Source organism: Grammomys surdaster, unplaced genomic scaffold (assembly GCF_004785775.1).
Source record: "Grammomys surdaster isolate TR1022 unplaced genomic scaffold, NIH_TR_1.0 351, whole genome shotgun sequence".
Lineage (NCBI taxonomy): Eukaryota > Metazoa > Chordata > Mammalia > Rodentia > Muridae > Grammomys > Grammomys surdaster.
In genome coordinates, this window is record NW_021604770.1 from 180,182 (window position 1) to 206,182 (window position 26,001).

The 26,001-nt window shown below is 37.7% G+C and overlaps 1 protein-coding gene across 2 annotated transcripts in view; it reads left to right on the forward strand.

The window, feature by feature from the left end:
• Positions 1-26,001, forward strand: part of Atad2b (ATPase family AAA domain containing 2B) — a 107,658-nt gene that overhangs the window by 72,139 nt on the left and 9,518 nt on the right. The window contains exons 18-25 of one of the 2 annotated variants that reach the window (XM_028779391.1): positions 1,877-2,012; positions 5,481-5,677; positions 8,999-9,158; positions 12,788-12,910; positions 15,197-15,334; positions 19,503-20,186; positions 21,818-21,945; positions 22,255-22,383. In XM_028779391.1, the coding sequence (XP_028635224.1) occupies positions 1,877-2,012; positions 5,481-5,677; positions 8,999-9,158; positions 12,788-12,910; positions 15,197-15,334; positions 19,503-20,186; positions 21,818-21,945; positions 22,255-22,383 (1,695 nt within the window). The remainder of the gene's footprint in view (positions 1-1,876; positions 2,013-5,480; positions 5,678-8,998; positions 9,159-12,787; positions 12,911-15,196; positions 15,335-19,502; positions 20,187-21,817; positions 21,946-22,254; positions 22,384-26,001) is intronic. The other variant, XM_028779392.1, reaches the window with a different exon arrangement.

Sequence of the window (26,001 nt, forward strand, 5' to 3'; positions counted from 1 at the left end):
TACAGTGGCTGTGACACGCTCTTTTGTCACAAGCCTTATAACAGTTGCAACACCAGCTACAGTGGCTGTGACACGCTCTTTTGTCACAAGCCCATATTCACACATATATACACATACTTAATATTATCTCTTTTGAAAAGCTACAGTAGTAGAATAAAAAAGAAATATTAACTTTATTACTGAAAAGATGTCACTAAAAATGAAAAGCAAGCCATAGACTGGTAGATAAGCTTTGAAATAAGTCATTTTTATGATGTATGACATTAAAAAAAAACTCTTTTAACTTACTAATGTAGTAATCCAGTTGGCTCAGTGAGTAAAGGCACTTGCTGCCAAATATGACTACTTGTGTTTGAGCCATTCCTGTGACTCTTGGAAGTTTTCCTCCTGACCTCCACAGGCATGCTGTGGCACCTGTGCAACTACTACCTACCTACACACACACACACACATACACACACAACCTACACACACACACACACATGCGAGTGGACATACAAATTCTATAAAATGTTTTGTATGTGTGTGTGTGTATGTACACTACCTACACACACACACACATGCGAGTGGACATACAAATTCTATAAAATGTTTTGTGTGTGTGTGTGTATCTCTTTTGGTATTTTGAGATAGGGTTTCTATCTCTGTAGCCCTGGCTGTCCTGGACCAGGACTCTGGTCCTGACTCTGTAGACCAGACTCACCTTGACCTCACAGAGATCTACCTGCCTTGGCCTCCCAAGTACTGGGATTAAAGATGTGTGCCACCACCACTTGGCCCCATCAAATGATTTTTGATAAAGGTTTTGGGACTGTAAAATCTGGGAAAGTCTATTCTACATCCTAAAAAAATGAAGCTGAAAGCTTACCTAATACCTAATGCAAAATTAACTTAAACAAATCAAAGATATGTAAGAGCTACAACCTTTAAGATTCTTTGAAGTAAGCATGGTAGTGAATTTTATGACACCATATTTGACACTGAGTTTTTCGATATGGCACCAAAAAAGCAAAAACAAAAGACAAGTACTAAAAATAAGTAAGGTGGATCTTGCAAAAATTAAAAACTTTTGTATGTCAACGGGTATTATTGATAGAGTGGAAGGCAAACCATAAAATGGGAGAGATAATTGAAACAATAAGAAAAGCTTTTTATCAGAGAATTTGGAGTATAGAAGGTAGAAGTTAGACATACCAGTCAACCAAATCAACCAACCACAAGACAAAAAAAAAAAAATCAAAGGCGGTGTTAAGTGTCACGTGACAAATGTGTATGGTGTAGAGGATTTGAAGAAGCATATCTTGGCAGGGGGAGCTGTGCATCGAGAGCCTTGCTAGAGCAGGCGAGGAGATGGGAGGTCGGTCGTCAGCACAGCATGTACTGAGAGATGACAACTACTGACGTACTTTTACTTTGAATCTTTATTAAAGTTGTATGATGGAATAGTCTGTATGAAGTGCTTCAAACTCTAGTTTATTGACAGCAGAACCAGGATCCCAGAGGGTACAGTGAATAGACTTGGTAGGGAAAGGACAGACGATGAGAAATAGAAGGAAATATGAAGATTTTAAAGTTATCGTTAATATGCTTACAGCTCCTCATTGTATGTTCTAAATATTTTGGTACTATGTAATAGTGCTATAATCAACTATTTGATTTGCTTTTACCTCATGATTTTTACATAGATACTTCCACTGGTTATTGAGTTGGACAACTGGACTCTTCATTGTGGTTTTGTTTATGGAGTCAAACATTTTGTCAGAATGTATGTGCTGTGTTTATTGAAAATGGGACAAGAAATGGAAGGAATTTTAATTTGATTTAATATGTATGCTTTTAATTCTGTATTCTCTTTTGTGTATGTGTATATGTATAGGTTAAATGTATCTTTAGAATACAGTATGAAGAGGTATTATATATTCAAAGACCTATTGAAGAAGATCGAAGAAAATTTTTCCAAGAACTTATTCTCCATCAGGCGTCAATGGCACCACCACGAAGGAAACATACTGGTAAGTCCCAAAGCTTTACAAGAAGAAGAGAATGGAGTTAAATATTCAGTTGTCAGTCTTGGTGGCAGACTCTTTACCCACTGAGCCATCTCACTGGCCTCGATGGACATGTTGAAAATGACAGTGTGGTTACCTAATCCAAGGGTGAATACGTCTTTGTTAATGTTTTCTTAAGCCCAGCTTCAGAAATTCTGGTAGATTCTGCGTTCAACAACTCAAAAAGCCAAGGGGAAAAAGTTATCAGTTCTTCTCTGTTTTGCTCTTTGAAGTACCTGGTTCTTGTAATGGTAGGTTGTAAATAACAAGTTATTGATTACATTGTGGAACAGGACAAGTTTGATAAGCTAAGAGGTGGTATGTTACTTTTCTCATTACAGAATGCCTGATAAAAATAAGAAAGGAAGGGTTTGCATAGATGCAGTTGATTTCAGAAGAAAAGCCCCACAGTGGTGGGAAAGCGAGACACTGGCTATGCTACGTCTGCAGTCAGGAAGCCTAGTGGGGAGTGCTGGTGCCAAATGTGCCTCCTGCTGCTTGGGCCAACGGGGCGGTGCTCTGTCGGCCCTCCTCATTGATACCCTCTGCTCACAGACAGCCAGAGGTGAATCTCTCAGCTGATTCCACATCCAGTCATGTTGACAGTGGATTTTAACAACAAAAGCTGCTTAGAATGTGATCTTTTCTGGTTTACTTGCTAATTTTAAAAATATTCATTTAGTATATATAACATGGTATTTGAAAGTCCACCATAGCCTTGTTTTAAGCATTTTATTTTTCTTGGGTTTGGAACCATGACATTTAGAAAACCTCAAGGACGTGTTGGGTTTTAAGCTATCTGAATTAGGGAAGGACTGTAGTCTAAGACATCGAGGAAGGTTTCTTTTTCTACTTTTAAAGGTATATAAAAAACGAGATCCTATTGCTGATCTTTCAACCTCTACAAGAAAACACCACTTTTGTTAAAACAATTTTAAGCCTATATTGCCTTGTTCTATTTTTTAAAATGCCATTATATTTCTTGGAAATTTTCATACATGCATAAGTGCACATGTACCCCCACTCATCTCCCACCTCCTCCCAGATCTGCTCTCTATCCCCTTAGTCCCTCCCATTTTACATTTATCTTAACTGTTCTTGTTGGATACTAAATATTTTTCCCTTTCTTGTTAATTAGGTTTTTATGTTTTCATAAATATCTACTTGTTTTGGGTTTTGTTGTTTATATGTTGTATTGTTAGTATATCAAATATTTTTACCTTGAAAACAGCTTATTTTACTTTTTAATATACTCTTAGATAAACATATTTTTAGTCTCATCAGTTTGGATTTTTTGTTTTTGTTTTTTTTTAATTTTGAAACTCATTCTGCTTCAGCATCTAAGTCTCTATGCCTGGCTTCAATTCTGTTTTTTAGAGTATTTTTTTCTTTATGCTTAAAATTTTTGTTTACTGTGTTTGTATATGATGAACACTTTGTGGAGTCAGTTATTTTCTTTTACCTTTATGTGGGTTTTGAAGATTGAACTCAAGTCTCTAAGGCAAGTACTTTATCCATTAAGCCATCTTACTGGCCCTCTTTATGGTTTTCTTTGAGACAGAGTCTTACTATGTAGCCTCAGCTGGACTTGAAATCATGATTGTCTTATTATACCACCCTGAATGGGTGGTTCATTGACTTTCATTTTTCATGTTAAAGACCCCGTGAAAATACTTAGTATTTGAGTCCCAAGCTTTAGTATGATGCCAAGAAACAAAATTTTTTTTTCTTTATTAAAAAGTTAAAAGTTTCTCTTCCAGAGGTCCTGAGTTCAATTCCCAGCAACCATATGGTAGCTCACAACCATCTAACTGGGATTTTATGCCCTCTTTCGGCATGTCTGTGTACATGTAGATAGAGTACTCACATACATAAAATAAATTAAAATAAGTTAAAAGTTAGGTTATGAAGATCTCTCTCTCTCTCTCTCTCTCTCTCTCTCTCTCTCTCTCTCCTTCCTCTTCCTCCTCTTCCTCCTCTTCCTCCTCTTCCTCCTCTTTCCTCTCCCTCTCCCTTTCCCCTGTCCCTCTCCCCTCCCCCCCCATCTCTCCTCCTTTTTTAATTTTTGAGAAAGAATCTCAACTGTGTAGCTCTGGCTCTCCTAGAACTCACAGATATCCATGTACCTCTGCTCCCAGAGTACTAGGATTAAAGGTGTGTGCTGCCATATTGGGCTTGAAAGATAATTTTGTAATTCATTTCATACACCTGACAAAGGAATATGATGAAGACAATATGGACATCTCTCAGCACTTTACAGAAGAAAATAAAAACATTTTATTAACTTTTATTAATAAAATGGGCAAATGGTATAATGCACATAGATGGTAAATAAACATGAAATTATTATATGTGGTGATGGAATTGTATAACATCAGCATCTTCATTAGGATATTGTAGTCTTACAAGATTTCATCTGGCAGTAAAGTTTGTATAAGATTCCCTATGTTACTTCCTTTTGTAAAATTACTTTTTTGTAATGAACTTGAAATAAAAAACACCACAAACAAAATCCACAGCAAAGTTAAAGCTAGGAAAATAAATAGCTTTCTATTCTCTTAAACACCTCCTGCATTCTGTTGTTCGTCACCCTTGCCCCTTTTCTTGTCCTTTTTTCTATATCTTGTATTCATATGCACATTCTTTAAAAATATATAGGCTATTATCCACATATGAGGGAGAACATGTAGGACTGGTTTTTTTTTTCCCCCAAGATTGGGTGATCTTGCTTAATATCGTACAGTCCATGTCCATGATAGTTCAGCCGGTTTTTCCATGTCTTCCATGACCTTAACTTTTTTTTTTTTTTGAGCTTTCTGCTTTGTGGTGCTTTGAGAGACCCTGGTGGTTAAGGGCATATGCTGTTTAAGCATGCAGGCTGAGACTCAGAGTCCCAGCACCAGGACATGTGCACGGCGAGAGCCACTTGGTGCTGCATGTAACCCTGGTGCAGACAAGACAAAACAGAAAGGTCTTTGGGGCCTGCTGGCTGCCACTCTCCCTGAAAAACGTAAGCTCCAGCTTCGCTGAGAGACCCTGCCTTGATGAACTAAAACAGAGAAAAATAGGGAGGACACTGATGCCCTCCTGTGGCCTAGACATATATGCATACGTGCACACCCTCATACAGACACATGTACAGGTGTGCATGCGCACACAATTTCTACTTCTAGGTGCTGCTCACTGTTCCTTGTGGTTCTCAGAACATGAGGTAGAGTTCTACAAGGCTAGGAGACCTGTTGTGAGTTATTTAATGTGGTGAAGTTATTCTCTTACTTCCTTTTCGTTTCCATTTGAAGTTTTACTTATTAGATTTTCATGGTTTGCAGACTTGTAATTTTACTTTTCTTTACAGATGTTTTGAGAGAATGCCAGAATACCAATTGAGTCCTGGCTTATCATGCTAAGTCTTAACTTCCCCCTCTGTTTTAGCTCTTCGTGCTATGGAAGTGCTTCCACTTGCACTACCATCTCCTCCTCGTCAGTTATCAGAATCAGAAAAAAATCGGATGGAAGACCAGGAGGAAAATACGTTACGAGAATTGCGGTTGTTCCTCAGGGATGTTACCAAGAGGCTGGCCACAGATAAACGCTTTAACATCTTCAGCAAACCGGTGGATATTGAAGAGGTCTTGTTTCAGTAGTGTGCAAACAGTGAAGTTGAACTGGCTAAAAGAAAAAAAAATATTGACATCTTTTTTGGAAGGAAAAAAAGCAAAGGCATGGATGAATATTACCCCTAGCCTGTAAAATTTTAATCCATGTGATAACTACCAGTGTCACCACAAACATCCGGTGACTTTTGAGTGAAATTAGTGACCAATTTGTATACGTCTTCTTAATTATTATTTTTCTCTGTGATCACCTACTCTTTAAGAGGAGGATTAAAATTACTTTTGTGAAATGTCCATAATAGACTATTTTTATTCCAGGATAAATCCTGCTTTAAAACTGTTGGTGTCAACCTATCAGTCCAGTATTGGCTTTTCCTTAACTGTTTGTGACCATGGAAAGAGGCAGTCAAGTCTCCAACTGCCTTAGTCTTTCTACTTTAGAAAGGCCTCTCGCTGAGATGCCACTAGAAGTTAAACACATCCCATGTTCCTAAAACTGTTTTCCTCTCCAAAGATTTTCTTTGCTCCCAGTGGAAAATTCCTCACTCTGTACATGTATTGTTTTGTGTAATCGTGGGAACTTGGTCTGTGATGGTGAGAAAAGGAATTTTCCATTTGGAATCTGCCAGAATGCTGTCAATTCAAAAACCTTTATCCTGGGATAATATAGCATGGATGAGCACAATAGAAACTTTTCTGGCCTTCTCCTTATAGTTCAGACTCCATGTTTGAGCAGTTTTGGTGTCTAGTTCTTTCTTTTTTTGTCTTTAAGAATATTTGAATTATAAAGTGATTCAAAGTTGAATGTTGTGTCCTAATTGTGAAGTCTGTGTTTTTGGACCTGACCAGATTCCTTTGGAACCATTATGTCATCTGTGACTGGAAAGAATGAGTTAGCGATCTCTGAAAATATACCCGTCCCCTTCTTTTGGAATAGAGGGACTGTAAGAATTTTCATTTGAATGTTTTATCCACAATGTGTAGATTTGATAACTTTCAAATCACATGCAAGAAGGTCATTTTATTATTTTCCAGTGTTATTTTTAAGAGTTTATTATTTTTAAGAGTTGAGGAAGTTGACTAGTGACATAGCCAAGTTTTGAAAGTTTTTTTCCTTGAAGTTTAAAGCCTATAGTCTTTTTATTTAGATCTGGATGACTTTGAACTCACAGTCTTCTAGCTTCCAAATTTTGGAGTTAAAGGCATGACCACTGTGCTTGAAAGCCCACAGTCTTTTGTCCTTTCCTTTGTAGCTACCTCTGCCTTTTCCTATTAGAATAATAGGACCTGAAAGATGAATAATATATGCTTTTACCTTAGGTAACACACACACACACACACACACACACACACACAGAGAGAGAGAGAGAGAGAGAGAGAGAGAGAGAGAGAGAGAGAGAGAGAGAGACAGAGACAGAGACAGAGACTTAGACAGACAGAGAGAATTGTAAAGCTGTCTTTTTATGAAAATCTTGCAAGGACCAAGCTATGTCCTAGTCCTAAAGACTGTAAATAAAATAAATAAACAAAACAAACAGATCTCTCCCTCTGGGTGTATTCGGAACCAAGCATTTAAAGGAAGAGCCAGCCCACCATGCTGAGATGAACTAATTTTCTTCTTGCTCAGGAAATGTTTTCTTCCTAATCACTAAATTTTGGCAGATTTCAGTTGTCATCTGCTTTTAAGAAACATAAGTTTTATAGATCCTGGTAAGGAAATGGGAAGGAATAGAAATACTAAGTAAGGTTAGGTAAAATATGTGATAATGTTATCTTCTTTCTGAGTATTGTTTATTTTGGGCTTGCTCTCAAAACTGAGCAGTATCAGGGGAAGGATAGAAATATTTTTGAAAAACAAGATAATTTCTAAGTAGCTTAAAACATAAAAGTATAGGCCTTGGCGGTGGTGGTGCTTGCCTTTAATCCCAGCACTTGGGAGGCAGAGGCAGGCGAATCTCTTGAGTTCCAGGCCAGCCTAGTCTGCAGAGTTCCAGGACAGCTGGGGTACACAGAGAAACCAAAACCAACCAAAATAAAAAGCTACCCAAATATACCCATAAAAGTATATATTCAGATAATGAATTAGAAGTGGCTAAAACTTATTATTTTTAAAGTCAGCTGCAGAAAGCAAAACATTACAAAATATGCTGAATTTAAAATTAAGCATGTATTAAAATTTCATACTTTTAATAGTATAAAACTTAAAGGTGCTTTTTCTGTTTATTAATGTTTCTGTTTCCATTTTTATGGCAAGGGCAAGATCTCAGAGTCCAACTAATAGTTCCATTACTGCTTGCATAAGATCCTCCTAGAGCTGACAGTCACGTCTTACGGATTCTAAAAACACATGCAAATTACATACATGAGTATGCATGTGTTTGTGCATAGACTTAAAACCATGGTCAGTGTTCTCAGAAGCTGTGAGAGAACAAACCCTCACTTTTCAGAAACTGCCCAGAAGTTGGTCCTGAGCTAGTTTTAAGAATTTCTGAGCCGGGCGGTGGTGGCGCACGCCTTTAATCTCAGCACTTGGGAGGCAGAGACAGGCGGATTTCTGAGTTCGAGGCCAGCCTGGTCTACAGAGTGAGTTCCAGAACAGCCAGAACTACACAGAGAAACCCTGTCTCAAAAAGAAAAAAAAAAAAAAAAAGAATTTCTGAAACTGCTTTTTATAATCATTACTTGACTTGAAGTTTCTACTTGAGTAAACAGTAGACATAGGTTACTAATTCTTCCTTACTGGTTACATGACATAAAACATAAAATATACTATGTAAATCATGACTTAATGTGTCTCTATTGAAAAATTTATATGCAGAGACAAGTCCAGCAAACCCTTAGTTAGTTAGAAAAAGCAATACTTATTTAATTGACTTAAAATGTGTGTAATGACTCCAAAGGAGTAGAAAATACTTTCCATGAAATTGTTTGCCTTTTTGTAAAACCAAAAAAAAACAACAACAAATAAACAAAAAGATCCATCCACATACCAGAAATTATTATTATGAAAACTCTTTGCTTTTTATTTGTCTGTGTTTTTATTTTCCTTGAGGTAGAACACTTACTGATGCTTCTCATGTACTTTACCCACACATTCTCTTCTCATATAAACCCAAAGGGTTTAAAATCTGCTTCAGATTTCAAGATGAGCACCATAAAGTTTTTCATGGAAAGTATATCAGATAGTAACTTCAGTGGAATAAATAGCATTGTAATTTTACTCTTCTATAATTGACTACCTTGCTTTAAATTATTCTGTTTTTAATTGTGGTTTTATGACCTAAATCATATGCAAAGCCAGTTGTAATTTTCATTAAAGTGTCCTGTTTGTTGTAGGTTTCAGATTATCTTGAAGTAATCAAAGAACCAATGGACTTATCAACAATAATAACTAAAATTGATAAACATAATTATCTAACGGCTAAAGATTTCCTGCAAGATATTGACCTCATCTGTAGCAATGCTTTAGAGTACAATCCAGACAAGGACCCTGGAGGTAAGCACACTTATGGCAACATTAAAGTATACCTCTTTCAGGTTGATAAATGAATGAATGTGTTTGGAACTTTGAGAAACACTGTGCTTAAATCAGAAGGTTCTGCAGTTCTAGGCACTGTGGGTTTTGTCCAGGATTTAGTTTCCATTTTTCTTTTAACTTTTATACTTAGTTCTAATTTTGTTCAGATTGATGGAATATTTAGCAAATGAACTTAACTTAAAATTTCTTTGTTTAGCTAACATCAGTTGTCATCAGTAGTACCACTAAACACAGAATTTTTAATTTGTGGAACTGAGGTTCAGATAAAATTATTTAACAACACCACCCCCCCTTTTTTTTTAAAAAGACAGAATCTCACTGTGTAGTCCTGGCTTGCCTGGAGCTTGATAATGTAAACTAGGCTGGTCCAAGACTCACAGAGAGATCCACCTGCCTCTGCCTCTCAAGTGCTAGAATTAGAGGTGTGTGTCACCGTGTCTAAGACTGTGTATCAGAAGTAGGTTGAAGGTATTCTTGTATAATTTTGTTTTACTCCTAATTCTATCCTGTATTTCCCAGAGGTGTCTGTTATTTGACATAGTAACATAATGTAATGTCATCCTCAAATGTGTTAAGATCACATTCATAGCTATCCTGGGAATCATCTATCTAGGACAATTAATTCTTAGACTTATCATCATTTGATCAATTTTGCTCAAATTTCACCCTTAATCTTGAAGTCTTTGCAGAATCCTAGCATTTTGTACCAATTACATGGGATCAGAGTCCTCAGAGTCACTCATTTTTTTTGGGAGGGGGGCTATCAGTAGTCTCCTCAATACATCTCCAGTTTTATCTGTCATAGTGTACCTCATGAATTTCAGACTTAACCAAACTCACTTATATTTAGTTCTGTTAGTGCTTAATTAGGACTGTCATGTCGTACTTACTGAGTAGGGTACTTGGTGTATAAGAATGTCTGTGACAGTTCCTACTCCTTGAGACAGAGATGTGTAACTGTATTAGTATTATGATAGATTGATAATATAGCTCCTGTATGCCAGATGTTAGTCTATATGTCATTGTATTTCTCAGCTAGGATCAACATACAAAGTATGACAGACCAGGAGTCCTAAACAGCAAAAGTTTTCCTCACAGTGTTGAGTTGAAGTAGTTCAAGTGAGTCAGCTAGTTTGGTTTCTCCTAGCCCACTCTTCATGTTTCACTACAGGTCTTTCTCCCTATAGCCCTTTCTCTGTCTTTATGCACTCCTAATGTATCCAGATTTCCTCTTAAAAGGGCATCAGCCACTTTGGATTAGAGCCCACCCTCTTTTTACTTTAGTTACCTCTTAGCATGGCTTATTTCCACATACATTTTGAAGTACTCGGGGTTCAAACTTGAATATACATTTACATACAACACAATCCCAGCTGTCTGGAGCCTTATCACTTTTATTTATTTTTGGAATGTTTATTCTTTGACAAGCTCAGATATATGTCCAGTGTATGTTGCACACATATCTGTAGTCATACATGTCCAGTGTATGTTATACACATATCTGTGGTCACACATGTCCAGTGTATGTTGCACACATATCTGTGGTCATACATGCCTAGTGTATGTTGTACACATATCTGTGGTCACACATGTCCAGTGTGTGTTGCACACATATCTGTGGTCACACATGTCCAGTGTATGTTGCACACATATCTGTGGTCACACATGTCCAGTGTATGTTGTACTCATATCTGTGGTCACACATGTCCAGTGTGTGTTGCACACATATCTGTGGTCACACATGTCCAGTGTATGTTGCACACATATCTGTGGTCATTTCCTCCCTATCTCTGTTGCTCTCTTCTTATCTCCTTGGGCACCAGACACACATATGGGGCACAAGCATACATACACCACAAATACTTGACCACTCATACGTTTCAAGTAAGTACGTCTAAAAAAAAATTCTAGCTAATCAAATTCTAGCATCAGATAGGAAATCTGACAGAAGATATATAATATATACATTGAAAAGTATAAAAATGGCCAGGCAGTGGTAGCGCATGCCTTTAATCCCAGCACTTGGGAGGCAGAGGCAGGTGGATTTCTGAGTTTGAGGCCAGCCTAGTCTACAGAGTGAGTTCCGGGATAGCCAGGGCAATACAGAGAAACCCTGTCGTGAAAAACCAAAAAAAGAAAAGTATAAAAATGGCTGACAGAATTCTTTAGCTATATAAATGAAGGTGTATATTGTATTTATGGATTATCACACTCAACACTGTAAAGATGTTTCTATCCAAATTTTTAAACTGAACTCTGTTCCTCTGGAACAGCAGCGAGCACTTGTAACTACTGAGTCTTCTAATCCAGCTGAGATTTATTCAATGCTACTTTCCTATGTAGTCTGAATTTTATTGGAACCATGTCTGATTTTTCCTCATAGTACTGTATAGTCATTACTTCAGTTTTCCTAGTATTGGCAATGTTTGCTGAATGAACATTTTGAGAACATTTATCAGAAAGAAATACCAGTGGTTCCACATGTGCTAGGTTTGTTTTTATAAGACGTCTACAACAAGTTTTTTATGGCTTCCTAATCATAAATCTTAAGAATAAAAGATCTTTTATTCTTTATGCTTTTACTAGAGAGAGAAATAATTTTTTTTTTAAATTTTGGATTCTTTGTTGCTTGTTTGTTTTGGTTTTGGTTTTCGAGATAGAGTCTCATGTTGCCTAGCCTGGGTTGTTGAGACTTGCTGCCCACAGAGAGTGACTTTGAACTGATGCCCCTGCTTTCTTCACTCCTTACAGATGTGGTTTGTGGTCATCAGACCGTCCTAGTTATCTTGTCCTTGTTTGCTTTTCACATCTGGAGTCAATCGTGTCGCTCCAAAGGGCACCACTGACACTACACTACTCACAATACAGTCTTTCTGTGACCTGTGAAGCAGACACTTTTTATAGTATCAGAGACCATGCTGGGAAGTAGCTAGGGCTTCTTGGAACTGGTGATCCAAGTGCTGGGATTATAAGCATCTTCTGTTAAATTTGGCCTTGCCGACAATTTACGTGTACCGTCTTGGATGCTTTAGATTAGGTAGATTTTCTATATTTTTCTGGTTTTGTCACAGTTTTAAAGAGACCTCTCTTAACTTAGAATATTTTATGTTGTTTAGCACAATTTTGACCAGTTACTCTTTTTATGTGTGCTTTTTTTGTGTGTGCATGTATGTAAGAAGTGTGTGGGGGTCAGAGATCCACTTTGTGGAGTTAATTCTCTCCTACTTCTATGTGAGTTCCAGGGATTGAAGTCAGGTTGCCAAGCTTGCTCAATTCACTGGCCCTTGAGTTCCTGGTATTTGTCTGTAGCAGTTGGAGCACTTAGTGAATATCCAAATTCTTTAAAATTTTTATTGAAAAAATCATACTTTATTTTATTTTTAGAAATTAAAAATAAAACCTTATTTTGGGGCCTTAAAAATTATTGATAGAGTACCTCATATTTTTACCCATCTCTTAATCTTTTCTTACCTAAAAATGTTTTTATAATTTAAATGTCAGTATCTTTTTACTTTTCTTTTAAGGCCTCCTGCATTAATTTTATTCTGTTTGTATCTAAAATAAATTTATGCCAACATTTTTAACAGATAAAATTATTAGGCACAGAGCGTGCACCCTGAAGGACACTGCGCATGCCATTATTGCAGCCGAGCTGGATCCAGAGTTTAATAAGCTCTGTGAAGAGATTAAGGAAGCAAGAATAAAGAGAGGTGAGTTAGAGAAGCAGGTGTGCTCCCGAAGCCTGCTGTGCTGCATACCCATCTTCCCGTGACATAGGAGGCACACCAGGAGGCGCTCTTGTCTCCATTAATAACCTTATACTTAGTAATTTCTGATACCAACATAGATCATGTAAATTCTAAAGGATATCTCAAAACGTCACCTGTGACAGTTTGAGTGCAGTGGTGCATGTCAGAGAAATAAACTGTTCCTTAGAGAAATTTCTTTTGCAGATATACGACTCTATCAGTGACTTCTGTTCTTAAATGATTTACATATTATGTCTGCATTTATAGCTGAAGAGACCTTAGTTTTCATCATTTCACATCTAATATCATTACTTAAACCTTTTTTAAACAAATGTTTTTCCCAGTCTGTTAACATGTATAATTTTTTAATTAGAAACACAAAATTGAACATATGGTTTGTTTAATAGATGTACATCTGTGTCCTTGAGGAACGTTAGTAGGAGGGAGAGAAATGCCAGTGGCAATAGGAGCCACTGAGGGATTGTAGGCAGTGGGATGGATTGGTTAGATCACTTTAGCAACAAGAAATAACATGTTGTCAGTGTGTTAGGAAAATGAGAGATTGAGTTAAAGCCTTGAGAACCAGTTTGGAAACAATGTTCCAGTTTCCACAGAGGCATATTTGCTGCATTATCTCTCTAGTAGTTCTCTTCCTCGGAGTCTGTCCAAGAGAACGTACCCACGAGAATGTACCCACATGAAACATGTACATGAATGTTCCATAGGGCTGTTGTACATAACAAATGACAACACAAGTGTCCCTTACTGGTTAAAGAATGACAAAGCACATCACATCCATAGTCTTCTGTAAGCTGACACAGGACCTCAAAAAAAAAAAAAAACCCAAACAAACCGTGGTGTGAAATAATGAAAGGCTGTCTACTAACCGTGGTCCTCTCATATAATATGGCAAGTATGTTGAGAGAAACAGACAGCAGTGGCTACCTGGACAGGCACCTCATACTAGATTTCTGTGTGTGGCTACAGAAATATATATTTGCTAAAAACATTTAATTTTATGCTTAAAATAGATGGCTTTTATATTATATAAACTGTATCTCAGACTAATATGGGAAAAGGTGGTGAAGTAATATACATTTTAATTACTGAAGGATGGAGCTAAACAAGATTAGCAGTCTGTTTCCTTCCTCCCTCTCTCCCCGCCCCCATCTGAGACTTGGTCTTGTATAGCCTAGGCTGCCCTCAAATTCACTATATAGCCAAGAATAACCTTCTTATTTTTCTTTCTCAGCCTCCTAAAAGCTGGGATTACAGACTTGTGCTAGAACTTTGTACATACTAGGCAAACATTCTGCCAACATGACCTACGTCTTTAGCCTTGTAGAGGCATTTTTGAAAGCAGAGAATATTTCTGGCTGAATGAATGAGTAGATACAAATTCTGCCAGTCAGAATAGGGACTATAGAAGATAAACTGTTTGTGTTTGTTTGTGTGTATAAAGATAAACCAGCTATCTTTAGTTTGACCTATTTTTAGGATACTTTGTTGGAGATATCAGGTAGGCAGGTAGAAATATGGTTAGTAGGCTAGAGATCTTCGGACTAAAAAGATGTGAGAATTATTATATAACATCATTTAAAAGCCATTTACACAAGAGATACTTGTTATAGAATAGAATAAGAAGCTAAGTTATAGGAAGCTGTTCACATGGAAGAAAAGGTAGGTGCTAGTGAAGAGAACTGAGATGGAACAGTTGCTATTAGGACTGAGGAGCCAAGAGATGAAATGTAGGACATTGTGCTGTAACAGGCAGCAAGCTAGACTGAGCCTGTTCATGGGAGTTTAGTGACTCTTGTACGCTCACAGTAAAATACACACACAGACAGACAGACACACACATATATATACACAGACACATTATATATATATGTGTGTGTGTGTGTGTGTATTAAAGTAAGGTAGTAGATTCATGACTTTTAGACAGACAGTACACAATCTTATTATCCCACAGTCATATTGTGAAATATATCTCTTGGGATTAAAATGAGTGGAAATAGGGCCCCTTTGAGCATTTAAGGGTAAGCATGGCCTGCTAGGTATTTTTATCATTTTATATCAAGTTACTTTCTCATCTTAAAACAAAAGACACTAATTTTACCAGAATTACAAACTGTCCAGGTATAATTAATGACTTTAAAACTTGGTTTTATATTTCAGATTTTTCTAGTAGCATTGCTTATGGAGTTGAGAACATGTAACTAGGTTATGCTTTTGTGGTGCTTGCAGGCTTATCTGTGACAGTAGAACAAATAACTCCTCATGGTGCTGGTGCCCGCAAGACAGAGACTAGAGTGGAAGAGGCATTTCGGCACAAACAGAGAAACCCAATGGATACCTGGCACAACTCTGCAAATAAGTGTGCGTGTGAGTATTTGTGAGCTTGTTGCCCAGGAGCAGCTATAGCTGAGACTTGCTATGACCTACAAACAATGCTGCCCCCTTTCCACAGCTCTTTAGTCCTGTCTTTCCAGACAAGAGCTTATAAAGTAAGATTTAGAATGAGAATTCTGTCTTTAACTTTACTTGCTGTTTTCTGTACTTAAAACTTTTTTTTTTGATAACTAAAACACTTGAAACATTTTGGTGTTGAACCCTGGGTTTTGGATAGAGATATGGAGGCAACAGATACATGTACCCTATAGCTCTTACCCCACTCCTTTATGATACATAGGATGCACGAGCACCGTGTGGAGATGGATGATTTGGCAGTAGAAAGTTTGATCCTTTAAGGGAATATTAATTCTGAGTTTGAAAAATCCATGTAGCCTAATTTGTCTTAACCCTGTGTGATGTATTTAGAAGGAAAATTTAGTTTCTAGATCTTCATAAAAACTTACTCATATTGGTCTATTATATTTCTGAAAGACAAATGTTAATAAGCCTAACATCTTCCTGATATAGTCTTCATGTTTCACTAAAAACTGCCTACCTTGAAAGATAAATGCTGTTTTCCTGGCCTAAATGTGATGATATTGCTTTGCCAACAAAGCTGGCCATAGTATGCTTTTTACCAAATGATAGTGAATTTGAAGGAATGAATCATCACCATTTTAAAATAATGTAATATTTTTATTAATTCTTTGAGAATTTCATACAATATAATTTGACTTTATTTACCCCATTTCTTCTCTTAATTCAATCTAGATCCATTTCTTATTCCCAACCCTTCTCAACTTATTGCTCTATTTAAAAGAATAAAAAGTCCATTTGTACTGGGTCTGGGACTGTCCACTGGAGCATCAGGGATCCTAACAGGAATAAAACAAAACAAAACAAAAAAACAAAAAGCAAAAAAAACCCAACTGTCTCTTTTTTCCTCTTCCAAAGGACATTAACTGTCAGTAGCTCCTCAATTAGGAATTGGGGTTCTTGAGCCCCTCTTGCCTCTGTGCTGTAGTGCTGCTGCATGGTTATCTTGTACAGACAACACAGCCACCTTGAGTTCCTGAGTTCAGGGGCCATGAAGTGTCCAGAAGACACTGTTTTCTCTGATCCTCCCTGCCCTCTGGCTTTTGCAACCTTTCCATCTTCTTTTCTGCAAGGGTCCCTGGGCTGGAGGATGGAGGAGTGCAGGGAGAGCAGGGATGTAATACTGATATCCCATTCCACTGATACTTAGGTTTTGCATTTGGCTCAGCTATCAGTTTCTGTATTAGCTATCAGCTGCACAGAGAAACTTATTAGATGAGATCTGGGAGCTACACACACCCACTTTAAAAAAAAAAAAAACCATTGAGCTCTTTGGAAAAGTAGCATTCATATAGAGGAAGTTTGACATAGGATTTAATGATAGATTTAGTCACTATGAAACCAGTAAAGGCTATCTGCCTAGCTATAATCTCAGATTGTGTTCCACTATGTAATGTTGTGCTCTATTTAAACTTTTAAGTCTTTTATAGTCTTTGAATTTGATACTAGTGTCTACTAATGAGAATACATTGACTATTCACCTTAAGTTTTAGGCTGGGCAGGCAAGATATCTCAGCAAACAAAAGTGCTTTCTGGGTAAGCCTGAACACTTGAATTTGATTCTCAGAACCCAAAAGAAGGAAGGAGAGAATGGCTACTGAAAGCTGTCACCTGAGCACACATGTGCACACACATGAGCACTCACATGGGCAGGGGGGATGAGCTACAAATACATTCTTTAAAACACTAGAAGGTTTTTAAAAAGAGATTTAAGTTCTTTAAATATTAAAAATAGTTTTAACACCTGTAGTGGGACTTTGTTTCCTCTTACCAGTAGATGGCACATGTTACACAGCATTTGTCTGTGTTAGTTTATTAACACACACTCAAATCTTAAATGTCCCAAAGGGACAGGTGCTTTTCTAAGGTCTTGGCTTTGGAAAGTCACAGTGACACAATAAAAACTGACTTTAAAAGCTGCATCTCAGATTGTGTCTCTTTATATAACATTGTACTCTCATTTAAACCTTGAAGTTCAGTATAGTCTCTGAATTTGATACTAATATCTACTAATGAGAATATATTGAATATTCACCTTAACAAGTTTTAGGCTGGGGCAGGCAAGATGGCTTAGCAGACAAAATGGGTGTTTGACTAGAGCATCCTAGATAAACAAGGAAGTGGCATGTTAAGGACTCAGCTCACATGTACATGTACAACTACCATGTGCTCCATACTGTGAAGATGCATCCACCCAGACTAAAAATTCTATGTTCATGGTGCTTCAATGGTCAGTTTCTCTTACTTTTCTAAATTCCTGCTGTTAGAAGTCATGATAGAAGGAAGAACGTCTTCTGGTTCTCAAAGAATAAGAACTTGTTCTCCTTTCTTGGTGAACTTTGGAAATATAAATCCCTTTCCCCCAACTCCTCCTGTAACCCTCCCCCCCCTTCCCTTCCTTGGACCCAACTTTGAGTCTTAGCCTCTGACCCACTCCTCACCATGGATTCTAGTGTGTGTTGCCCAGTGAAGTTTTGGAATGGAGCCTACACACTCTCTCTTATTAACCCTTATGAAACACTAAGTAAGAAATATTCTTGCTTCAGTGAACTTCTGGCCTTTGTATAGTGTGCTATATATAAAGACTTGAACTAGGCCTGGATTGAATAGAGTTCAGGTTTTTTCTTGCTCTAGAGTTCCATGACTTAGTAGAGTGAGAATTCTTACAATTTTTTTTCATGGCTGAAAATGAGAGTGATTAGTGTTGAAAATAAATTGTTCACATAGTGAAAGCCGTACATCTTTGTAGCAAGATAATCATCTCTTTTTCCTTCTAGTGTAGACTATATTAGTTTTAGCTAATGAGATTGTTGTAGATGCTTGTCACCTAAGCTTTATATGTCAGCTTTTAATATTAGACTAATGTAAAAATTTTCCTCCTTGTTATAATTTACCTATAACTATAAATTATAAAATAGAAACAGAAGAGAAAGCATGAAAAGAAAATTTTAAATCATTGAATTTTGAAGAAAAAGTATACTTTGAGCCAAATGACTAAATAAATAGAATTTTGGAGAGGATAGTTGCTAAGTAAGGAGTAATAATTACTAAATTTATCCTTACCTACTCTCAGAAAGGGTTCAAAGGCTATGTGAACCTACTGTACACTGTTGATAGAATATCAGCTTATATTAAAGAGCTACGTTTGCCAGTGGAGTCAAACTGCTTCATCAGCTACCTCTCATATACATAAAGGAGATCAAAAATCCCTGGGTCTGACTTATCACCTGGAAGCCCAACTGTCTACTCATGATAATCACTGTCACCTAAGAGTATACAGCTCTTACAGGTCCGCTTTTCCAAATAACTGACCAAATGGCTATTTTTGACATTTTGTTGATGTTGTTGCCTTAATAGCAGAAGGCTTGCTTAATCTACATATTCGGAGATACCTTTGTAATAAGTTGACTCTATTAGGTAAGCCATTTGTATTTGAGGAAATGCTTAACAGTTTGCTAACCAGATTGTTCACATAGCCATTGTAGTGCTTCTGTTCATGATCAGTCATCCTGTAGAGAATACCTTTTTCTGGAAGAAGAGGCAACAGAGTATTTGCTTGTTTGTTTGTTTGTTTGTTTGTAGGGATACCTATAACTATTGGGTCCCACAGCATTAGCTTATAGGGTTTTGTTTTCTTCATAGTTGAGGTGCTTTCTTTGCGTGTTATTACTGGCAACACATCAACCTTCCTGGTAGAAATCTAAGGCTCTGGCCTCAAACTTTCTGGGCAACTTGGTAATAATTCCCTAAATGTATTAAATGGTTAATCCCTGAGTGTTGAAAATTAGAAATGTCTATAAAGTAGAATCCATAGTAGTAGGAAAGGTTAATGCCAAGCAAATTTATACTAAGTAAAAATTTAAAAGTTTGTATTCATCCAAGTTTATCTTTAGCTTCATTTCCCTTATAAGTTGTGAGAATTAGTCAGCATGGATATCATTAGCCAAGAGTTTTTGTTTGCATTTAACCAGTTTGATTTATTTTCTGGGAGTGGGGTCTGCTGTAATGTAAAATAGACATATTAAGTTCTACATGACCCCCTGCCCTCTTTCTTATCAAACAGTTCGAGTTCGGCGAAAATCAAGGCGGCGATCACAGTGGGGTAAAGGAATTATTAAGAAAAGAAAAGTCAATAATTTAAAGAAAGATGAGGAAGACACCAAGTTTACAGACTATGACCATACAGAGGACAGGAAGTTGCTGGAGAATGGAGAATTTGAGGTAAGCACTGACTGCCATGAGGAAAATGGAGAAGAGACTGGAGACTTATCTATGACCAACGATGAATCTTCATGTGACATCATGGATATGGACCAGGGTCAGAGGCTGACTAGTGGAGCGGGCACCAAAGAGAACTTTGCATCAACTGAAGAGGAGAGTTCAAATGAATCTCTGCTCGTCCACAGCAGCAGTTGCCTCAATCCCGAGCAGACATCTAAGAAAGAGCCCTTCCTTAAAGGCACCTGCCTAAATGGTGAGGCCTCCACTGACAGCTTTGAAGGAATTCCCGTTCTGGAATGTCAGAATGGCAGAGGTCTTGAAGTAGCTCCTCTGCCCGGGGTTGGAGAAAAGTCTAATTCCGAACAAAAGATTGCTCTGGAGGAACAGCTAAAAGACAAACCAGAAACTTGGACTGAAGATCATGGCGACGCTCCTGAGAAACGAGAGGCACTGGAGTGCGGCAGCAGTGAGAAGCTGGAGCCTGGCCCTGACGGAGAGGCCAAGGAGCCAGAGCTGGACAGAGAAGGTAGAGCCAAAGTCTTCACACGCTTTCTGAAGGCTTAAGTGCCACAGTTAAGTCAGTAAATAGTTTGTCTGGTTTCTAGTAGAAATAACAGATTCTCAGAGGAGTGGGCATTGACGTTTTTCAGTCTAATCCATAAATAACTGTGGACGCACTCAATTTTGCTGAAAGTTTCACAGGTTTCATGGTCTCAAATGCACTGCTTTCTGGGCTTTTTACTCTTCTGTCTGTCGTCACTCTTATTCCAAAGACGTTGCAGTTATGAGCCAGGTCATTTCACGTATGTAAAGAAGGCAGAACTCTGGCAGCAGAATTGTTAGAATGGGGTGGGGCAGGTGAAAATTTGGCTAGCAGAGTAGTCTAGTATATGAGAAAGAGTCATATAAACCGAGATTAAGCCATTCTCTTGTTCATTTAATTGTACAACTTTGAGATAATTCCCCATGTCTCATTTTTTAATTTTGTAAATTAAGCTTCAGAATGTATTGTTGCTGGGATTTGTAATAAGTAGCTGCCTCTCCTGGTTACTAACGTGTTGTAGTGTTTTTGCTGTCAGGAGTCATTGTTGGACTGAATATCTTAGATCCAGTTAAGTCTCATTGCTTTGTGGGAGAGCAGTGGAAAGGATATAGGGCCCACTGTCGACTTATCTTGCTCTTAGGAAAGCAGAGCATTCTGTAGGCCCCATCTTCTCATGATTGTATGATCTGCTTTAGAAAAAGCAGAAAAGGGAAGTATTTCTTGCTCATCTTTCCCCACCATTGTTCTTCACTGCACCGTGGGATTGGGTGAGTTGGAGATCTGCCCTTTTCAGTATGTTTCCTACCTGAATAGACTCTCTTCCTACTTATACTAGGCTATCTTGACATTGTGACATGTCTGTATAATTGTGTGGAATACAATTTTCGTTTGGGATTTAGGCCCTTTTGAAAAAATTTTATCCTGCTAGTTTTCCAAGCTCTGTAATAGAATTGAGAAGTAGGAAAGTATTATTCAAGTCCCCTGCTCTGTCCGTGTGTGTGTGTGTGTGTGTGTGTGTGTGTGTGTGTGTGTTGTATTATGTAGTGTATATGCAGGTACTCACACCTATATTCATGCTTAGAGACCAGAGGAAGACAACAGGTTCTTGACCTGTCACTCTTTACCTTATTCTGTGAGTCTCTCACTGAACCTAGAGGTGAACAGCCAGCAAGCTGCACTGATCCTAAATCCACCTCCCCCAGCACTGGAGTATGGCACTTGTAGCCATAACCTTCTTTGTAGCTGAAGTATTGGGGTCTCAGATAAGGTCCTTATATGTGCAGAGCAAATATTGTACTGACTGAGCCATCATTTACCCTTTATAACCAAGTGCTTAGAGCCAAGGAAGTCTTTCTCTTTCTTTTTCATGAATATATGTATCATATGACATTTAAGTATTACTTTGCTTTTATAGTCATTGTTTAGTTCTCTTTAATTTTTGATTATTCTTACTAAAAAAAAAAGGCACCCCCCAAATAAACACTATCATTTTTAAAAACCACATTCTTACTCCAAAAAATATTTGTCATGGGAAAAAGAATTTATATTTCCTTAATAATGATTTTCTTTTATGTTTACTGACTGTAGCACATTTTCTCCTTTCTTAATTGCAGGTGCTTCTAAAGTAAAAAAGTATCGTAAATTAATTTTAGAGCAGGCAAAAACAACAAACCTTGACCTGGTTCCAGAAGAGCCGTCTGAGCCTGTGCCACCTTTGGTAGTTGACCATGAGAGACTGCAGGTATGCTTGGCTCTTGATAGTCCATTTTCAATGACCAGAACAATACTTGGATGTTTGTAAAGCACTTTAATAAAATTACTTTTGGTAATTGTTACTTTAACCTAGGGATTTCTCATAACTAAGGAGTTAAGTGTATTTCAGGGGTTTGAATTAGTAAACTAAAGTCTAGAATCTTTTAACCATAGGTGTCACTTTATGTCTTCTGATGCCTGTTTGTTTAAACATTTGAATATAATGGTTTCGGTTTGACCAATGATATCAACTACATCTTATCATCTTTCTTTGGATTTTTCTCCACCCTCCCCCTAGAAATTGCTCGATTTGTTGGTAGATAAAAGCAACAACCTGACAGTCGATCAGCTTGAGAGATTATATTCCCTCCTTAGTCAGTGTATCTACCGCCATCGTAAAGATTACGATAAATCTCAGCTTGTGGAGGTAAGTGTGTCTCTTCATCTGTAGAGTATGTGCTTTTCTCCTCTTAAAGGAGAAAGAAGAAAAGTTACTTCTCTGAGTCCATTTTTAATGATTTAATGTATATGAATACTCTGCTGCTTGTATGTATGTGTACCACATGGGTGCATGTTTGAGGCTAGTTTGGGGTACATGAAACCCTGTCTTCAAACAAAAGTGTATGTGAAGGTAGGAATTGAGGCCTGTTTGCCATCACTACTATACTAGTAGTTGGAAAAGCACTTTAAAACATTTTGTTTGATTAGACCTTGTCCTGTAAACAACCTGAGGGACAGCATTTGTCCTTCAACTTACACATTTTAGACATGGGCCTTTCCTTTTCCTTTTCTTTTTCTTTTTTTAAAGATTTATTTATTTTATGTGAGTACATTGTAGCTGTCTTCAGACACCCCAGAAGAGGGCATCAGATCTCATTTCAGATGGTTGTGAGTCACCATGTGGTTGCTGGGAATTGAACTCAGGACCTCTGGAAGAGCAGACTGTGTGTGCACTTAACCACTGAGCCATCTCTCCAGCCCTCCTTTTCTTTTCTATATGGCTCTGGACCACAGGGAAATTTCTTCCTCATAAAGGAGCTTCTGTCTCTTTTCATATATTTTACATATTTAGTCTGTACTGCTTTTTAATGTCACCTGAGCAAATGTAATCTCACTAAATTGCTCACATCTACCCAGTGAATGACCTGAACAACTTTGATTTTCTTTGTTTATTAGGTTATATGGTAGCCTAGCTATGAAATATTTATCAAGAATTTTCAGTACCAGATACTGTTGCTAGGCATTTGGGATGCAAAGCATGAGAAATTTCCTGTTCTAAAGAAACATTTCCAATGTTGAGGATATTACAGATTTGTGTGGAGAGGACATGGTTATTTTGTGTGTGTGTGTGTGTGTGTGTGTATGTGTAATAACAGATTTATTGTCTTATGGTACTGGGGATTAAACATCAATCAGGCCTTGCATAAGCTAGGCAAACATTCTACCACTGAATCATACCTTTAGCCTTAGGAGCATTAGATTTGAATCAAAACAAGGTGGCATTTTAAATTATTTTGGAGGGCAAGATGACTGATTAGAAGCACCAGACACTTGGTCTACCACACTGAAGAACCAGAACAGCAGGTACATAGAGCTCCATATTGAAGTGAATGACCATGGAAGAATGCTGAATCTTAGTATTAAAGAAAACAGAAGCTTTGTAACAATCTAGAGAACCGAGAGTATTGCAGCATAGCAAGCACAATATTCTGTCACCTATTCTTCCAATTCCACAACTATCTCAAGAAGGAACCAGTTTTCTGAATTTAGACTGCTCTAGAGGCAGAAAGCCCAGTGAATTCTTACCTCTGGGACTTCATATACATTCTCCTGTAGTGGCTCCTTTCAAGTTCTGGCTGCTTCATATGCCATGCCTCATATATCAGTAATGACTGACAGAAAACCACAGAGCATGCTACATCATGGAGGGAGGGTATTACAGTATAGAGAGGGACAGAGGTGCCATTCTCAAGAACCATGGCTTTGGGGAGGCAGATCTTTGAGATCTAGGATATAGCCTGTCATATATAGTTTCCTGGGGATGCCAGGATTTCTTGTGGGATTCCTGTGACCCTTCTCTAACTGTCTTGTATGGATATCTGTTACTAACAAGACCAAAAGAGAACTCTGATATTTCCCCACTACTCCCAGAAGTCTCAGTTTGTACTATTTTGCTTCTGTCAATTATAGCCTGTCACCAAGGTGCACAGGCTAAAGTGCAGAGAAAACTTTGGTACTAGCCACATTCTGCTCGGGTTTTTTTGTTTTGTTTTGAGCATTTCACTTTAGATGAAATTTTTAGCCCCAGCTGCATCTACCCACATCTCACCTGGATTTGAGGTAGGCACTACAAGTAATAAGAGTCTAGAGAAAAATCTCAAGCTGCTTCCACCTCTGAGCACATACAGCTTGGGATGTTGGTGTGGGGTCTGAGCTTCTACTCTTGGGCACACCTGCAGTAGCAGCATTGACAGTCACTACTACACCTGTATAGATGACCTTCATTAGTGGTCCTGTACTTTGTCTTATCATGCATTGCTAACAAGGCTAGGTGGGAGCATCACCAAATTGGTGCTATGTTTTCTCCATGAAGCGTTTGAAATCATACCTGTAACTAGAAGACAGATATGTCAGATCTCTCGGCACTAACAGAGCAGCCCACACCAGAGATGCATTCAAGTAATGGGGTCTAAACCACTGAGGAAACCATGTGCATTGCAGTTCAAAGGTCAACTTGTGGGAGTAGATTCTCTTCTTCTACTTTGTGGATCTTAGGGATTGAACTCAGATCCTCAGGCTTGGAGATGTCTTTACCCTCTTAGCAGTCTTGCCAGTTCAAGGATAGTTTTAAAAATGAAATAGATCAATAACAAGCAATGAAATTGAATTAGGAGTAGTAAATATCTCTATGTGCTAGATAGCTTCACACTGATTATTATAAAACCAGTGTTTCTCAAACTTTTCTATAGAACTGAAAGAGAACATTTCCAAACTTACTCTGTAAGACTAGCATTGCTTATTATCAAAACCCGACAGTGACAGAAAACAATTAGATTAATTGATATTGTGATGAATATCAGTATTGAAACCCTCACAGAATACTAATAAACTGAATTCAGTAGCCCATCAGAAAGATCATAAGCCATGATTATGATTTCAGGAAGGTAAAGATGGTTTAATATAGTGCAAATAATAAGTGTAATATATCCCTATAAATCCAATGCAAGATAAGAAAGCTTATTTTCTCTTACTGAGGAAATTTGATAAAATTCAATATTATTTTATTATTAAAAACTACAAATTAGGTCTAAAATTTGTATACATTAAAAAATTGTGTATAACAAACCTATAGGGAACATCATACTGAATTCATATTCTAGTTTGCGTCTCTATTGTTATGATTAAACTGCTGACGAAAAGCAGCCTGGGTGAGGTGGAGAGAAGGGGCATTCAGGAGCTCACAGGCTGTAGCCTGTCAACAAAGGGAGTCAAAGCAGAAACCCAAGGCAGGAGTGTGAAGAAACATGTGCAGAATTACTACTTGCTTGCTTGCTTCTATGTCTTATTCAGCTTGCTTTTTCATATAACTCATGACCACCTCCCCAGGGGTGGGACTTTCCTCCTATATCAAACATTAACCAGTAAAATGTTCTGCAGATATATTCACAGGTCAGCATGATGGAGGCAATTCCTGATTCCAGGTTCTGTCTCTCTGTAGTTGGTGTCAAGTTAATGGAACTAACTAGCACAGTTGATCCCTTTTCAGATTAACAGAAAAACATACCACTATTCATAACCTTGTTCCCAGGATCTCATGTTAGTAGTAATATTGCAATATAAAACAGTATAACTTTACAAATTCTTAAATTGTAACAATTTAAAACTCCCAAGGTCTCTTTAAAAATTCAGTCTCTTAGCTATTGGTTGGGTGGGTTGTAGCTCTGAATGGAAGGGCTTCCCCTACAGAAGTGCTGTGGGCTCCTGCAGGGGAAAGCTTCCCCAATGCAAGTGTAACTTCCTGCTCCTCTGTGGAGAAAGGTCTGCT